The 18,982-nt window shown below is 35.2% G+C and overlaps 3 protein-coding genes across 4 annotated transcripts; 1 reads left to right on the top strand and 2 right to left on the bottom strand.

Annotated features, from left to right (window-relative positions):
* Positions 1–565: 565 nt before the first annotated feature.
* Positions 566–4,918, bottom strand: LOC145572699 (histone acetyltransferase TAP1-like). Of its 2 annotated transcripts, none has more exons than XM_081631673.1 (8): positions 4,716–4,918; positions 4,509–4,613; positions 4,371–4,437; positions 3,090–3,273; positions 2,828–2,927; positions 2,560–2,660; positions 1,271–1,364; positions 566–1,038 (listed from the first exon to the last, which is right to left on the bottom strand). In XM_081631673.1, exons 1-8 carry the CDS (start codon positions 4,753–4,755, stop codon positions 962–964), a joined length of 768 nt encoding a protein of 255 aa, XP_081487799.1. In that variant the 5' UTR covers positions 4,756–4,918; the 3' UTR covers positions 566–961. The 2 variants fall into 2 exon arrangements, with proteins under 2 accessions (XP_081487799.1, XP_081487798.1); XM_081631672.1 differs by having other exon boundaries at positions 4,509–4,612; positions 4,712–4,916.
* Positions 4,919–8,495: 3,577 nt separating this feature from the next.
* LOC145570674 (BTB/POZ domain-containing protein At3g08570-like) lies at positions 8,496–11,237 on the top strand. Its single transcript, XM_081629821.1, has 4 exons — positions 8,496–8,729; positions 8,843–8,909; positions 9,050–10,219; positions 10,317–11,237. Exons 1-4 carry the CDS (start codon positions 8,653–8,655, stop codon positions 10,824–10,826), a joined length of 1,824 nt encoding a protein of 607 aa, XP_081485947.1. The 5' UTR covers positions 8,496–8,652; the 3' UTR covers positions 10,827–11,237.
* A 136-nt stretch (positions 11,238–11,373) lies between these two features.
* On the bottom strand, positions 11,374–15,016 carry LOC145570675 (uncharacterized). Its single transcript, XM_081629822.1, has 5 exons — positions 14,481–15,016; positions 12,735–13,055; positions 12,494–12,655; positions 12,332–12,414; positions 11,374–12,197 (listed from the first exon to the last, which is right to left on the bottom strand). Exons 2-5 carry the CDS (start codon positions 13,045–13,047, stop codon positions 11,643–11,645), a joined length of 1,113 nt encoding a protein of 370 aa, XP_081485948.1. The 5' UTR covers positions 13,048–13,055; positions 14,481–15,016; the 3' UTR covers positions 11,374–11,642.
* Between the last annotated feature and the right edge of the window lie 3,966 nt (positions 15,017–18,982).

Raw genomic sequence — 18,982 nt, 5'->3', positions numbered from 1 at the left:
AAAAAACTTTTAAGGTATTTGGTAAAGAGATATTTAAAACAGTGTTCTTAAATATAATAAGTCAATAAAGACATGGTTGACCATTTTAGTCTTTGTCCCCTTTTGTTAGCACCATATGACTCATAAAACTCTCACAAAAAGTGGGGCTCATGGTGCAAAAAAAAAAAAAAAAAAAAAAAAAGACTGGAGGAGTGCTTACTAAGCACCTTTACATAAAAAGCTAATTGCAACCTGTTAGATAAAATAGCTAATGCAAACAATTACCGGCCAAGAGTTATGCAGGAGAGGGACTACAATTGATATTGATTGTTCGGATTCACCATTCAAGATGATGAAATTATCACAAGAATTCTCTTCATCCCAAAATTACAAGACAACGATGCACCCACTCATACATTTGTACGAGACAATGAATAAAAAAAATGTGTCAAATTGCTATATTTATGTATTTGGATTTTTTAACCTTTCCCTAGTTAGTTCTTGTTTGAATTTGTTAAATTGTTTTCATTAATTGTCAGTATTAAATATTGTATGACTTTAAACAAAAAAATTAGTGTACTCGCAGTTAAAAAAATAAAAAAAATACTGTATTAAAAGCTGGTGTTTGAAGTCTTAAAAAATGGCGTTGATGTAATGTGGGAGATTATAGCGTCATCCTAATTGTAGGTTCAATGTCGAAGACTCGTGATTACGTTTCTCACTTTCTCCACAGCCCAATTGCCCCCAACCAAATGCATACTATGGCCTATGGGATGGTTGTTGCATACATGAAGTTAGTCCTGGAACTTCCTTTCTAATCTTTGATATACACATTTGTAATCTCGTACAGAACCATAACCAAAACTTGACACGAAAGAAGAACAGAACATTTTTACACATCGATCACCACCACAACCTAGTTCAACAAAGTGCTATCATATCACTGCTCATTGTCTCACATTTCACCTTCATCCATGAACTATTACTTGGGGTGCCAGAACATTCCCTTGATTCCCTCTGGATCTGGTTCAAATCCTAAATTTTGATAGAAGTCAACAACTGCAATGAACATATATATGTCAATGTCAGAATTCATTTATTTAGCTATAAAAAAAGTCAGATACAAGCATACAACACGAACAATTTTCCGAAGAAGACTTGAAAAGGGAAAGAACAAATTATCCTTGTTTCACATGACATCTTCATGTGAAACCACTTTCATAGACGCTTAGCTTGTCATTGTGGATAGTAAATGCATATCTTTTCAGTGTTTGTGTAATAAAAATCTTACCTTTACTATCTGCAAAGAGAGAAATGTTGCCAATATCCCTCTGTAACAGAGCCCTTATCATCTTCTCCACAAGAGCCTTTCCAAGCCCTTGACCCTACATCAGAACCAGACAGATGGTGTACTGTTATGCACCTAATATACAGTGTCCAGCTTCCGTCAGGAAACACACACACACACAAACAAGCAGTGACACAACAAATTTGTCTGCCACACATCAAGGAAGGTTATGCAAAATGGTTCAGGCTCAAGGAAACTCAAGTGCTATTTGATAACCATAACCACCCCGCCCTAGCCTTACAGATAAAGAGATTAAGCTTTTTGCAATGAAAATGCATGATCTGATAAAGTGATAAGTAAACACATAGACCTGTAACTCTGAATCTTGCACATATTAGAACACTAACTTGCAGCAAAGCTAAATGTCCAGATAAATTGCATGCATAAACCCACATTAGGCTGACATTCTGAGACTTCTCTGAGGACCTCATATGCAAATGGCAAGACAAGCTATACTCCAGTAACACAAACAACTAATTCAGTAGCATACTATAAAAAAATAAATAAAAAAATAAAAAAGGCACAAACTTTATTGCACAAGCTAATGACGCTATACATGATCCTACTTCTACGTTCTGCAAATACATGCTTAAGCCAATATAAAATCGTAGTGAATTTCCCTAGTCAAATGTTCAAATTTTATCCTAATTTTGATTACAATATATAACTACGAAGTATAAATTTTAATTAACTAGTTGGAAAATTGCAACCTAAAATCAACAAGTTTAGTTTTGGTCACCTACAGAATTTTTTTCAAACAAAAAAAATAAAATAAAATTTGAGCAAACAATAGTCAAAGATGAATTTTGCAGAACGCCAGAACTCAAGAAGTTAACCATGACAGTTGACTTGTATTCAAGTTTGATACAGCTCATACAAAATTGCTTACATTCACAGTTTTGCTCTTTTAGTCATATAAGACGGGAGAGGGATATGTTAGCAAACTATGCACAGCTTCATCCTCTTGATGATTCGGTTACACATACAGTATATAGCTTGAGAATTTTACAGAGGTAACCTGTGATGTAGCTAGCCAAGTCAGAAACATTTGTTATCTACAAAAATCTCCCCTTGTCGTTGGTGATCAATATGTTATAGACAATAAGAAAGCACCTAGCTTCACTAAGAAAATTGAACACCCTTCCAACTCAACCTTCCCCATAGTAGTCTAAATGCATGCAGATAACCACATTAATAAATAAATCTCAATTAATCTCCAGTTAAAAGATAACCTGGTAAGATGGATCAACAAGAACATCCCAAATTGTAGCATTGAAGGCATGATCAGATGTAGCACGAGCCATTCCAATGAGCGTCTTGTAGTCATCACCTTCTGTTAGATAACTTTGCACAATAGAATAAGATGTCCATCATTTACTTATACAAAGAAGTGGGATAGAGTAAGGGTATTGGGGGAATTATGCACAATCTCCACCCAATATATAGCCAACTTTAGGCAGGGTCACATTGTTAGAAATTTGAGATGCATCTACAAATTACCTGCATCAGGTGATTTACGAACAGAATGCAGTGTGGCAACCATGTAACTATTTTTCAAAGCTGCACCAAGTTTTGAGAGTGGCCTACGGGGCCAACCTACCTGTCGAGGTGATAGAGTATGGTCAAGCAGTGAGTTTAATCAATAGATAGTTTAATGTTAGCCAGACAAAACATACTCACTCCCTGACAATGACTACTTTTCTTTTGTGTTTAGCTATAATCCATCCCTCTTGGAAATTTTTAAGAAAAGCCCCACAATCACCTTATCACATAATGCCTGGAGGTCATACAAATCAACATCTCCACCAGAAGAAAAGATTATTTGTTCAACAGACCCATCTGTTTGAGATTTTTCAGCAAGCACAAATTCTTCCGGCAAAGGCTCTTCCTCTTCTTCAGTAGGAATTGTTGGTTCAATAACTTGTGTTGTATTGTTTTTCAAGATTCTGTAACAGCAAGCATGTTATCTACTATTCAGATTCCATTAAAGAAGACATAACTTAAGCATTAAGGGAGTAGGTATCACACCATCTCCAATCACTCAGCAATACAAATTACTCCCTCTATCCCCAAATAGAAGTCTCATTTCGTCCACAAATCATGTCCTTATTTAAAAATCTCAATTCACCTTTATCTATTCACTTAAAATCGACAAAGCCCTACTATCATCTTTTTCTATCCATATTTGACCAACTAAGCCCCCCTATCTATCCACCTATAACCAACCAAGCCTCACTATTATACACCTTTCTAACAATGTGGGCAAAAGGCAAATGAAACTGTTATTTGGGGACCGGAGGGGTATAGTTTAAAGAAATTCCAATCTGAAGGCGTTCATTACAAGTTGCAATTTTATGCAAAAACTAAATTTTATGCGTGTATATAATAAATTGACGAGACATATATGCTCCTAATATCTTGTTATTTTGGATGGTTATCAACGTGCTTTTAGGGTATATGCTACTTGTAAAAGTATTAAGTTGAAAAGGGAGAAACATTGTAGTAGATTAGGAGTATTATCTAAGAAGGAAATGTGCATGAGGGTTTCCTTAATTGGAGTTATTCCAAAGTGACCTCACTTACTTGAGTGTTTGTACAACACAGGTGTTCCCTCATCTAATTAGGTGTTAAGAGAAGGTCTTTCCTCTTTCTCTATTAATAAAAAACTCAACATTTTTTAAAAACAAACACTAGACCCAAGAGTAAGAAGCTGGTAAAAAGTGCTAATAATGGAACAATAATATGGTTCCATAAGAGTCTTAGAGCACAATAGTAGAACCTAGGGACATAGATTTTCTTCATGGGCCTCCCTCATCTTCTACTGTCGCGCATCGGCGTCATTTAAACCAACCTTAGTGCATATGCATTATTATCTATATCCAATATAGATACAGTTGCTATGATCCTACTCCAAAGAAATACTAGTAATTCATTTAATCCTTTCGTAGTCTGATCAAACATTCAACATTAAAGTACATCATAATCTGTGTTTCTAATTGTAAGGGCTTCAGAAGGAATGAAATTGAAAAGGGAAAGAACATACCCAGATCGAATGGATTCCCAAAAACTAGCCTTGAGCTTGAGGCTACAAAATCTAAGCTTTTTGGTTCCTGCAGTTTGAGATAAACAATTAATTAGTTGAATAACTTAAATTAATCAACCAAATAGTTGGAGAAATAACCTGTAGTAGAGAATCCATAATAATAAATGGGATTGGGATTGAGACTGAGACTGAGACTGAGATGAGAGAAGAAGATTTGTTGAGATTGATTAAGAGCAGGAGCCCTGCAACAAAATTGAAGTAAAACGGAAACCTCCGCAAATTAGATGATGTACTCTACAAAATAGAAAAGAAAAGAGGGAGCAAAGGAAAACGCATAATACCGACGAGAAGAAAGAGAAAGGGCAATTGAAGAAGAAGCGTGCATAATTGCTGAATTGTTGATTGTTGAATGTTGAAGAGGAAAATTACAGTGACTACAGATCGAGCTACTGCGGTAGTGTCTGTGTGTCTGTGTACCACATCGCGCACGCTTTCCTTCATTCAATCCTGTACTCACCCTTCCTCAATTCTACATTACTCAACCAGGAGTCCAGGACCCTACAAGTTTTTTCTTTTTTTTTTTCTTTCAAAATTGCCCTTTTTGCAAAACCCTTTAGAATGTGATAATAAGGCTACGTTTTTTTGGACTTATTTTCATTTCACTTCCATTTAGCATTTCAGTTAATTTCAATTGAGAATGAGGGATAACTCAATTAGTTAGAGTGTCCCTCCCGAATCCAAAAATCTTGGAATCAATTCTCAATTCAGTTTTATCATTTCAATTAAAATAGTCCAAAAGAACAAGGTTTAAGAATTGGAGTTAGGTAAATTGAAATTCTCCTTATCTAAAGTTTCTCATATGTATTGGTATATAACATATAAACACTTAGCAACCACAAAATAAAGCTTAAAAGTTATTATTTAAACTAATATAGCTTTTTTTTTTTTTTTTTTTTTTTTTTTTTTTTTTTTTTTTTTGGGTTCCTGTATCTATGAAATTAATAAAGATTATTGAAAAGCTCGATATTCATTTTAAGATCTTATTTAAGTTGAGATGTGTTTTACGATTACCTATAAGCTTATTTTGCCACCACCGATATGAGTTAATTTGTGATGATTGTTTTCCAAGGGTAACGCAAACCTTCTATCACCCTATTGGAAAGGTGGAATTATATTTCAAGAATAACTATTCATATTTCTAAGGAATAATTTGGAAGAATACATGAGTTTAGGGGTTTTCATCCTTTTTTTTGGGGTTGTTAAATACTATCCTCGAATTTTTAGGTAATGCCCACAAATTAAAATTTATTTTACTCCCTCCGTGTTTTTTTAAGTAACACACTTTGACTGACACGTAGTTTTAGGAGATTTTATTGACTTTAATAAAATAAGATGTTAGTGGGGTAGGTTGGAGGAGTGAGAAATGATAAAGTAAAAGAATGTGAGAGGAAGTGGGGACCATGAAAGGAGTGAGAAATGATAAAATAAGAGATAGTAGGGTGAAAATATATTATTAAAATGTAAGGAATTTCTAAAAGAGGAAGTGTGTCACTTAAAAAAAACGGTCGTTTAAGGAAAGTGTGTCACTTAAAAAAAACACGGAGGGAGTAAAATTTACCCTCAGATAAACAAAAATTTTTACCTTCATCCTCATTCCCTATTCTCTCTTAAAAACATTTATCTCTCTAAATCGCCACCAGCACCTCCTCCTCCTCCTCCTTTAACCACCCAACACCACCTCCTCCTACAACCAAAACTACTCGTAATACCCAATTTCTGCAGAAACAATGAGGAAGGACAGGCGGTCACCGGAGAAGAATTTTTTTTATTATTTTCTAGAAATGGGTTGAAATGCCCAACTTTTTCGATGAATCTAGGCTGAAACGCCTAGATTTTTCGAATAACCGCCTGGTTGTTCGAAATTTCTGGGCATTTCATCTCAACCGCCTAGAAATTTCGAACAACCAAACGGTTATTCGAAAGATCTAGGCGTTTCCGCTTAGGTTCTTCAAAAAATTTGGGCGTTTTTTCTTCGGTTTCAAATTTGCTTGCCTGCCGTTACAAATAGGCTTGGGTGTGTGTGGTCTGCCCCCATGATACTACCATAAAAATTAATTTTGATACCCATGTATGCTCTGATTCTGCCGGAGGTATTAGTGCAGTAGCAAGGGATAGCAATGGGCAATTAGAGTTTGTGATTATTATTTTTGTTGTTGTTGTTTAATTTATACGAGTATTATTGTTTTTATTATTAGAGTTTATGATTATTATTGCTGTTGTTGTTTATTACAGTATTATTTGTTTGATTTTGATAATTACAGTGGTTGGTGGTTGAACGTGATCGTTGGTGGCCGCCGGTGAATACTAAAGAGAATGGTTAAATTTTTTGTTTAGGGTAAAAGTGTTATGTACAATTAATTAATTTTATAATAAGGGTACGTAATTTTAGGTTATTTTGTGGGCGTCAGTTAGAGATTTAAGGGCGACGTTTCGCTTTTCACTTTTTTTTTTTTTTTTTTTTTTCCTAAGCTCAATATGTTTCTCTAATTAATAATAACAATTAAAAAAGTCGTATGTGACCAGAGCCATTCAAATTTGCCTAGTGAGCTATCATGTGATCGAGCTCAAGAGTAACATTCTTCGCTTTGCAATACAACTCCAACAGATTATGTGATGAACATTTTGCTCTCAATTGAACATACAATACAATATAGTATAAAGGAATATAAACCCAAAATGTCTCATATATAATTGTATGTTCTTTTATTATAATTTTATGATCTTTTAGCATCATATTTACAATCATGCATGCGTCATATATTCATGTGTCTAAGGGTCTGTTATCCTCAGATTATTTTCAGTTCACTTCAGCTCAGTTCTTAATTTCCTTCTCTCATAAAATATTTAGTTCAGTTCAGTGCAGTTTAGCTCAATTCAATCAATCAGAACAGGCCCTAAGTGTAAGATCTTAGCGTTAGCAAATTACAACTTCATATGGGATATGACAAACATTAACTTGTAATTCTCATCTCAGCATATACTTTGGCAATTAAAATGAAAAATGGAAATAGCCTAATAGACTTATAGACATGACAATTAACAAGGCGCTATAAGTTGACGAGTAAACCCAAAATAAAAGTAAGAATCTTGGTCTTGGACATTAGTAGAGTACTTAGCTTGTTAATTCTAATTAGATGAGAGGCAATAGAGGCATTTATTGGGATCCAAAAAAGGTAGAGAAGAAGGGAAGGCGTGAGATTAAGGAAGGAATTTTTTGGATCATCCCTAAAAATGAAGCAAAAAAAGAAGAAAAATGGTTGTTTGGTGATCCAGTCAACAACAAAAGAATAAAAATAATTATCCATAAAGATTAAAGGGACATTGCATGTGTACTTTCCCATTCCCATACCCTTAAATATTAAGACATCCCCACACACACACCCAATTATTCACTTTCACTATTATTTTCTTGAGTTCCGGAGCTCCCTCTCCCTACCTTCGCACCTTTGTCCCCACTCCCCATTCCTTGCCTTTTTCCTTTTCCTAACATCATTTGAAAAAAAAAATATACAAATGATTTGTAGAGTAATGATATATCAATAATCCCTATTAGAATTTTTGTCTGATTGATTTTATATACAACATACAAGATTTGATTATTATTTCATTTTCCGTGCTAGATGATAAATTATCAATTATTTTTAGGAGAAAATAGGACAACATCCGAGCAGACTGTTACATAATTCTCCGTATGTTTTAAAGATGATTTATAATTGATGACATATTGTCGTAGTGTTCACACTTTAAGCTTTCTCCATATACCTGTAAAATGGAATATGTAAAGACGATTTAAAACCGATGATATACTGTCGTAGGGGCACAAACTCTAAGCTCTAGCTAAAAGTAAAATTTGAATGTAAAATTTGAAAGTGATTTGAGAGAAAGAAGCATGTGGTGGGGAGGGTGATAAATGAGGCAATAAATAGGATAATAATGGGGATGTAATTGTGAGACAAAAAGCTTCCAAAGTGAAATCAAAAAAAGAGAAAGAGAAAGCAAAAGCAACATTCCACCCTAGAACGACAGTCAGTTAGACAGAGACTCAAGATTGAAGAATACAAACAAAGATTTTCCCATCATTTCCTCTTTCTTTTCAATACTACAATTTAGCCTAAAGAATTAGAAGAAGAAGAAGAAGAAGAAGATAATGAGTGAGAAATGATTGAGGAAGGAAAACAAAGAGAGGATTATTACTTGTATTAAAGACAGAAAAAACTCAAAAATGGTAGCAGAAGACAAACACCAACTCTCTACTCATCCTTTACCTGATTCCAAGCTCTGCACTACTTTGAATAACCGGTAATTTTGATCTCAACAATAATATTATTACTGTATTCATGGTCATGACCTGTATGTGTATTGTGTATGTTATGATTACAACATTCATGATATTCTTTCATTGTTGCTAGCAGCATCTTTCAGGACGTTGCTGGGGACATTACTGTTGTCGTCGATGGCGAATCCTTTCTACTGCACAAGGTCAATTCTCCTAGTATCACTTCTTTTGTTTCAGCTTGCTATCTATCTAGGAATATTACTATCTGTCAAATGTCAATTACTGTATTCATGTACCGATGACTGTACTGTTTGTCTGTTTGGTTTGTGGATTTATATTATAGTTTCCCCTGGTCACTCGAAGTGGCAAAATCAGAAAAATGATTGCAGACGCCAAGGACTCCAAGTTGGAGCTTCACAACCTACCAGGGGGTTCTCAAGCATTCGAGCTCGCTGCCAAGTTCTGCTACGGCATGAACTTTGAGATTACAGCAGGCAACGTGGCCTACTTGCGCTGTGCTGCTGAGTACTTGGAAATGACAGAAGACTATCAGCAAGAGAACCTCATTGTAAGAACAGAAGCTTATCTTGATGAGGTGGTTGTTCAGAGTATTGAGAAATGCGTTGAACTTCTCTCTGCTTGCGATTCCCTACCTATTTCCATGGTTGAAGAGGTGGGAATTCCAAGCAGATGCGTGAATGCCATTGCTGCCAACGCGTGCAGAGAGCAGCTGGCTTCGGGTTTTTCACATGTAAGTTGCCATGAGGATGATTCGGCAGAATTAAAAGAAGCTGCAGGCTACATTGAATGGTGGGTTGAAGATCTGTCTGTACTCAGGATAGATTTCTATCAGCAGGTCATCTCAGCTATGGCGAAAGCAGGTGTTGATACTTGCAGTATCATCGCGTCTTTGATGCATTATGCACAAGTATGGTTAAAGGGCATTGGAAAACTTCAGATATGGAATCCAGCAAGGTTAAGACCACATTGTGGCACACAAGAGCATGACCAGAAGGTGATTATTGAGGCCCTTGTCGATCTTCTTCCAACAGAGAAATCGAAATCTTCACCAATTCCCCTTAGTTTCCTGTTTGGTTTGTTAAGGATGGCAATCATAGTGGATGCCAACATCTCCTGCAGGGTTGAGCTTGAGAGGCAGGTTGGTTGTCGGCTAGAAATGGTTTCTCTTGATGATCTGCTTATCCCGTCTGTTCACAAGGGAGATTCCTTGTTTGATGTTGACACAGTCTGCAGAATTCTGGCTAACTTCCTTCAGCGGATGGAGGACGAAGAAACTACTGAAGATCAAAGTGGGTATGAATCACAAGGTTTTGGCTCTCCCACTCATGGTTCTCTATTGAAGGTTGGACGCCTTATTGATGCATATCTAGCAGAAATTGCCCCTGATCCTTACCTGTCATTGCAAAAGTTCACTGCTATTATTGAGGCTTTGCCGGATTATGCCCGAGTCATTGATGATGGGCTTTACAGAGCACTTGACATCTATCTCAAGGTACTTTAATTAGATTGCAAAACTGATACATATATATATATATTTTTTATTATTTTTTTCACCTCTGGACCTGCCAATTAATAATTTGCTTGTGCAGGCTCACCCTATGATATCTGAAGATGAACGCAATAAGTTGTGCAAATACATTGACTGCCGAAAGCTCTCAAATGAAGCTTGTAACCATGCTGCACAAAATGATCGGCTCCCAGTTCAAATGACAGTGAGAGTTCTCTATTTTGAGCAGCTTCGATTGAAGAATAGCATGTCCGGAAGTTCAGGAGATGCACTGTTCTCCCAAAAAATTAGCAGCGGCATCCCAAGTGCTGCAATGTCCCCCAGAGATACGTATGCATCCTTAAGGAGGGAGAATCGAGAACTGAAGCTTGAGATCTCAAGGTTGAGAATGAGGCTCAATGATTTGGAGAAGGAGCAGACTTGCATGAAACAAGAGATGTTGGACAAGTCGGGAACTGGTAGGACATTCTTAACTTCACTTTCAAAAGGAATAGGGAAGATTGGGATTTTTAGCACTCCAATGGGAAACAAGCGGCAAAAATCAGGAAGGAAAGGAAAAACTGCACGTAGTCGAAGGCACTCGGTTTCTTAGGATAATCAGATGGATTCAGAAGCTGCCTCCGGGTGGAATACAGTGAACAGAAGATAAAGCCATGGAACTCGAGAAAACGTCAAGATATATCAGGTCAAAATATATAGTACTATAATTTAGCATATCTGATAAATACTTGGGCACTTTACCTACTTAATGCAGCTTCTGTATCCAAAATGCTAAGGCTTTGGCATCCTAATAAACACCAACAGACCTTGGTCATCCAAACACATGAGCTTGTATGGTGTATACACCAACAAATTTGTAATTGTCATGATTTACAGAAGGGAAAGCATGCTCAAGTATCTTTTCTTGTCTACTTCAAGTGTTCGAGCCTTGCAGACAAATCGGTATTTGAACATACTTTCCTGCTTCTGAAAGAGAAATTTGAGGCACATAATTTTCAACAAATCAGTAAAATTTTAATACTAAAGTATTGTATTGTATGTTGAATGCTCCAATTAATATCTTGCTTCTTATATGTGCTTAAGCATCATCCATAGACTAATAAAATGGATTATTCTGACAAGCAAACAAATTCAATTAATTGCCTTGAACTCAATCTTTGCTTTAATGAAGTTGCAAAGTACTGTTCTAGAAATTATTACATTCTCCAAAGTAACATTAACACAGTGAGCCGCTTGGAACGCCTCAACAAGATACCCTCAAAACAAGATGAATGTGTCTATTAAACTGTTTTAACAATATACAAAAATATACGAAGTACTAGTTTTAACAAAATGCACCTCTAAAACAAACAGTTTTAACAAAGTGTAAAAAGAACGCTTCCATGCCTCTATCTCCCTGACCAACATCTCACTGTATACTCCACTCCTTTACATATAATCTCACGTCCATGACTCTATGTCCCTGACGATCATCTCTTACTCCCTCACCACCTTCTCGACTAAATAACCCTGCAATATTTTTTAAGACAAACAACCCATCTCCAAGCGATCTCACATCATCCAACTCCGAAGTAGATCTAATAACCCCATTCCACATCATCCTCCGCTCACGCCCATTCTCCACCTTCCCCACATCCCCCCCCCCAACTTCTAAGGTATAGCAAAACTTTTTTGCTACCTCCTCATCACCAATCAACAAAACACACACTAGATAACCATTGTTGACTTCTTCACAGTGAACATAAAACCGACATATGTTACCATCTATCCTCATGATGTAAATCGCTGGTTCAGCCACTAGCATTTCAAAATTAACAAAACACATCAGTGTGTCTGTTATGGAAACTGTCTTAGTGACCAAGTAATGACCTCGTTCCATGTGGTCCACCATATCATCCAAGCCAATACTCATTTTACATCCCCTCTGGAATGGGCAAGTGTAGAGTTTGGGATTGTCTTTTCCCTGTAACAGAAAAAAGCAGAGTTTAAATTTGTTCGTGCTAGTCTGGGAAATGTAGCTGAAACGATAAGATTACAATGTCAAAATTCCTCTAACTATACACTACAATAGACATAAGTATTAAAGGGCTTAATAACCTGAAGAGTCTGAGCATCTCTATTCTGACGAGGAGGAGAAGGTATATTCTCTGAATGTATGTCATCTGCTACTCCATCATCGTCTACATTCAAACACAGGTTGTTAGTTGTTGATATTGAACTCCCATTAAAAGCTTTTTTCTGATTTATAAATTACATTACCTTGATGATTTCCAGAAGCATCATCTCTTACTTGTTCAGATCTAGCATGTCTCCTCCCTGAACGTTGTTGTCTTTGAATAACCAGAGTCTCAGCATCATCTCTTCTCTGACGAGGAGAAGGTATATTCTCTGAATGTATGTCATCTGCTCCTCCATCATTGTCTACATTCAAACACAGGTTGTTAGTTGTTCATATTGAACCCCCATTAAAAGTTTTTTTCTGATTTATAAATTACATTACCTCGATTGTTTCCAGAAGCATCATCACTTCCTTGTTCAATTTGTTGTTGATCTTCCCCACCCTCACGATCTTGACCAGAAGAAGATCTATTACCTCCTTGTTGTCTCCTCTGTCTCTTACCACGTCGTTGTCTCCCCTCAACTTGAATCTTATTTAGTCTATATCGCTGATTTGTCAATCGTTGAATTCGGTAGAAAGACCCAATGTCTTGCAATAAAGTATTGCAGACCTGTACTTGAGACTCTTGTTGATGGCTATACGCATTATTAAATTGTTGCAGGGAATGTAGTCTGATCCCCTTATTCTCTTCCATACTAAAAACTGTAATAAAAAAAAAAAAAAAAAAAGAAGCGTATAAAAAGCCTAGACACACAACCAAACTTAATCTAACAGCCTTTTAAGCATAAATCATTGGAAAAAGCCATACATGTGCAAAAAAATTCAAGTATCCCAAACAAAGATGTCAATAAAATAACACAAGATATTCATCAATACATAAAAAGAATATCCAATTCAACAGTTAGCAAGAGAATGCCATATAGTCATACTAGCTTTTTATGCACGCGATGCGTGCGTGACATCGCGTGCATAATTACTTATATAAATAATAATATGATAAAACATATGTACTTAATTATAGTATCAAATATTCAAATGTAACCATCAAATATATTTCAACAACCAAATTTCTTTTGCATTCGATGGACTTTAAGCTATAGATTGAAGTAATAATCATATTGTTTCCTAATTTCTGTTACTATACTTTTCTTCAAGTACTGATCCCCAACGTTTCTAGACTTGATACTTCACATCACCATAAATAAAATCAATTGGACCACAAAAAAGCAAACAAATTTTAAAGAGGCCTTATCTGCACACCATTCAAACCAAATCATTCCTCATTACATTTGTTAGACTTAACATACCCATAACATTTGAATTAATTCTGTGGAATACTAAAAAGAAATCAATAGATCATACACTTAAATTGAATAATCACCAAATAGTAAAAGATTGCACAGCTTCAACCTTAATTCCAAAAGGCTAGAGTACACATCAATCTTCAATCAATTAGTTTTATCATGCTTGTCTAATGTCAATAATTGATTACGTGAGTTTTAATGATAATAATAAGATGCCAATAACTAATACTTCCTCTGCTCCGGAAAAATTGCAACTGAACAGTAACGCACAGGGTCATGTGACAAAGTTACCCATGTAATTAGAATGCAAATGAAGAGAGAGAATTTGCTAATTACCACTGATTAAACCCAAACACATCATCATCATTATCAAACCTAAACATCTTGAAACACATCATCATCAAACCTAAACATCTTGAAACACATCATCATCAAACCCAATCAACATATTCAACATAACCCAGAAAATCAACCCAACAAATAAAAATCAACCCAGAAAATTCAAGTGGAATGAGAAAAAAATGGAATTTACAATAAAAATAATTACATTAATACACAAATTGACATACTCTAAAGTACAACAATCCACCAATAATTATAATATCAGATACAACAATATCAAATTTACCAAAAAAAGAACAATTAAACATGTGTTTTACAACCAAATGAATCTTGAAGAACAACTTATTATCATCTTGAAGAACACCCAAGATACGGATCTATTGGACAACATCATCAACATCAATTTCGTTTTCAAAATCAGAAAATAAAACCCCCAAATTTCGTTTTCAAAATCAGAAAATACAACCCAGAAAACTCATACCTTAGATCGAATTTCGCGATGAATTTGTGCGCTTTTGGTAAGAGATTCGTTGCAAATCAGTAAAAGAATTCAATTTCGAATAGTAATTGTGCGAATTTGGTGTAGATTTGTGCGAATTTGGTGTTCGTGAGGTTGAGAGGAATCCAGAAGGTTTGACTGATTATTTTGAGAAATTAGGGTGTTATTTTTTTTTTTGGTTTAATGGTTGTAGAAAGATAGTGTAGTTGGGGATTAATAATTTTGGAGATACAATTTAATGTAATAGAGTAATATAGTGTTTGATTAATCTAACATTAATTAATTATGTTATTAATTGTTTAAACTCATTGTTTGGGACTGAGATATAAATGTTTAAGGTAGAGTTGATCAAAAGGGCGGGACGGGTTAGACTTATGTATATAAAGTCATGTCCAAACCCGCCCAAAATTGCGGGTTTGTGGACTAGTGCGGGTTTTTGCAGGCTGGGTTCGGGCTCTAAACCAAAAATGCGTTTTTTGAGTTGTCCAAATCTCACTTTTTTGGCACAAGATAGGTCGGGCTAGTGATGATTAACTCTAGTTTAAGCATAAGGATGTACCTTGGAATGAACATGAACGTGGAAGTAATAAGCGTATTGGTTGAGTTCCTTCATGAATGCTAAGATTTGTAAAGAGTAGTTGCATATGTATCGAAGTTGTTCTGATAAGTTATGCCATGTTTTAGAGACAAGAGGGGGCCGAGTTACTAGTAGGAATGTGACAATAATTGAAGTTGTTGCTTTCTTTCTACATATTTTGTTCATGATCTTAAGAAAAGAACTATTGGTGCCGTGTCCACTTGTTCGGGTGAAACAATAAGCCGACAGTTCCATACCGTGCTCAAAGTTGTAATGAAGATTGTAATCCCCGTATTTTTAAATATTTTATAAATGAAATTTTATTTTATTTATAATATTTATTTGTATTTTTCCGTAATTTAATTTTAAAAGTTTCAAATTATTAATTTGGGTCAAAAAAATTATTTTAGCACAAATTATTTTATGAACCTATATCCTACCATCCATGATCATAAAAACAAAGCCTAACCCATTTGTTTATTTAATTGGCCCATTATTTTCATGAGGCCTAATTCTACCCTACAATTCTCTCCTATAAATACCCCATGAATCCCCAAAAATTTCCCACACAAAAAGGTTAGTTTTATTTTCTTTCTCCTTTGTTTTATTAATTTGTGTAATTATAATTATTGATTTATGGGTTTTGATTTTATTGTTTGAAATTAATTTAATTAGTATCAAATTGTATTTTGATGATTAAACTTTATAATTTCAGATTTTATAAATGTCATAATTTTCAGATTTTGTAAATTTTATAACCTAGGGTTTTTAATTATTGAAAATCATGATTTTAGGGTTTTTATGAACAATTGATTTAGGGCTTTTATAGTAATGATGTTTTGAAATTTTGGTGATTATAACTAATGATAAGTTTAACTTAATTCCAGATTATTTTGAACACGTAAATTCGTGTTTTAATTTTTAGATTTCCGTTCGTTAATATTAATCCCGTTTTAATCCCGATCAGGTTCTGAACTCATCCGATTTTGATAAAAAAAAAGTAGTGTTTCATGTGGAAACAACGATTTAAGAAAGACTCACTACCTATGGTACTGAGCACCATCCTCTCGTGGCCAAATTCAGCCTCTAAATATGATTTTCGGGCAGTTTTTGATTTTTAACGAAGTTTTTATGCTTAAAATTTTATCCTTGAGTTTGATTAATAAAATTAACTATGTTTAAAGTTAATTAAGCATAAATATGTGTTTTATTAAAGTTTTGAAGGGTTTTAATTAATCTAAAGTGCTGGAAATAGTTTCTAAGTACTACTTTTGATATTTTATAAAGAGGGTTTAATCACCCATTAAAAAGGGAGATTATTAGGGGTTTTTAAATAATTTTCAGATTTTTATTAAACTTTAAACTTGCTGTAATTTCATGTATAAGAGTGTATTTTAAGGTTTTTATGAAGAAAATTTAAAGAACTATATATAAGCCTTTAATTTTAACTAAAGGGAAGGTTTTAAAGTGTTGTTTAATTGGATTTTGAAGGTTTTTAAGTAAGTATTGCTGTAAATTTGATTGCTTGGGTATTGATTGAGGTCTTATTGTTTGGTTTAGGAGAGGACTTTATAGAAGGTGATTTCTAGTTAGTAAAGTGGCATACCAATTCGTTTATTCAAGGTACGTATAAGATACAAAACCTTGCCTTTAGAAGCATGTTTAGGGATGAATCGAGAACTTAGTATCATGTTTAGAGAAGACTGGGCTTAATTGTTTGGTTATACATTGTGATTTCCATATGCTGGGTATTATGCTACTTTGCAAGTATTGTTCATGCCTCAATTTTGTAAGATACGCTTCGAGGCAAATGTACGCGAATATGTGGAAGGATTTAATTATTACTCGTTCATGATTATTGATATAGAATGAGTAAAGGAAGAATTTAAGTCTTATAAGACGAGGTTAAGATTTTGGGGTGCGTTATGCACTCAAGGTGTTTATACACCGAGGTAGTTAAAGGAATCAATAATAAATATTGATTGTCACTAATAAATCAAGAATTGAAATTGGAAACTTGCTTTACTTGATTGAATTGATATTGGATCGATTGTATTGTTTTGTATACGAGTCATCACCAAGTCTAAACTTGTAAATCACGTAAAGTGCAAGATGGATGAGCAATAAAACTCTGGATTTGTGCACATCTGGAGTAATGACAATCAGGGGTTGGGGTACACGGGGTATTAGCCGTGCACTTTTCTAGAGGTCGTCTGATCTACGAGTCTCTTATTTCAAATACTTTTCAAAAACTAGGAGTTAGATGAGATCTCATACTAGCTACGGTCACGGAGTCGCGCCCGTGGTCGTTGGATGTTTATTGATGTTTCCGAAAGGAGGCATGGGGTTTTCTTTTGTTGATGTTCCAAATGGAGCATGGGATGGACAACCTTGTCTATTGCTTAATCCGATAAATAAAATGAAATAATCTATCTACTATTAAATAGTGAAGTCTTAGTAAAACTGTCAGTTGAGTCGTGTGTTGAGTCTATAATTTAATTGCGTGTGATGATTGAATATTAGTAGCATGCTAGGGATTTCTTTTTAATTTTCGCAGCTTGTATGTACTCAGCGTTGCTGATTGCGTGTTTTGTGTGTCTTTCTTTGGTCATGGCCTTTGCCTTTCAATGACTCTGTGACGATCCAATTTTTACACTTGTAATATTGGGGAGCAGATTAACCACAGGTCTTTGCATATTCAGCATTCGCATCACGGTGGTGGGATTTTGAGTGGAGTTTTGGTTACTTTTCACAACTTATGTTACTACATACTTTGCAGTTATTTAAACTCGATTTCATTCTATACTAATCTTACTAGTTTGGGTTTTGAATAAGGGCCTTAATGGTTCCAAGTTGTAAGACTTAATTTGATTTTGATTATTGGTTTTGAAACTTATTTATAACTGAATTAGTTTTTCCGCTGCTTATTTCTGATATAGCCTTAACGTTTGAACACGTGGCGGTAGCACGTCAGTAATTCTCTTGGATATTATTCAGGGTACTCACAGGTTTAAAGAGAGAATTATTGGGGTGTTACAAAGATAAACAAGCTTTATAATTAAGCAAGTAGGTTCTAGTGTGACGTATGATGGAGACAATAAGTGGAAGTGGTTCAAGGAGTCACTTGGGGCACTTGATGGGACGCTTATTAAGATGACAATTTCAGTTGGAGATCCTCCAAGATTTCAAGAAAGGAAAGGAGATATTACTTAAAATGTACTAGTTACATGTGATCCATGTCTCTGATTCAATTATGTTTTGCCGAATTAGGAGGTATCGGCTTTGATCCTCACATTCTAGGGGATGCCCTTCAATTACAAGTGTAGACACCTACATTTGTCCCTCTTTTTAGGCTGATGATCGTAACATAACGCGACGCAATTGGTCCAACCCTTAAAAAGCAATTACCTAAAATACCATAAAAGTAATGAATTTGTAGAGAATATTTTATTAAACGTGCCCCCGATAGTCCAAGTGCATTTCCAAATAGCCTAAATGTAGACACCTATTTTTAGGTGTCTACCCATCGGGCTCAATGACGAAACCAGGCAGTTGAACATGTGCCAACGTGTAGCGAGTCCCAACGGAATGTTGGAAGCTCCCTCGAAACCATACCTTGACACAACTGAAACTCCTAGAACCTGACCTAGGTTCCTTGGCTCAACTCCAAAAACTCAAACTTGAAAAATCCCAAAAAGTCACTGAAAAGCCCTAATCCTGATCCGAAAAATACTCAAACAAAAAGAAAGTCTTAACGGCCACTGCGGCCTCAAAAAAACCTTCGCAACGGTATATCGAAAGCTCAATTTTGAGCTTCGTACACCGATTTGGAGCCAAAGCATCGACCAGCTCCCCTAAACAACCGAAAACCAAAATTCAAAACAAATGAAGAAACAAACACCAAAAA

Source organism: Chenopodium album, chromosome 12 (genome assembly GCF_948465745.1).
Source record: "Chenopodium album chromosome 12, dcCheAlbu1.1, whole genome shotgun sequence".
NCBI classification, from domain to species: Eukaryota; Viridiplantae; Streptophyta; class Magnoliopsida; order Caryophyllales; family Amaranthaceae; genus Chenopodium; species Chenopodium album.
This window is presented reverse-complemented; position numbering and strand designations above follow the sequence as displayed.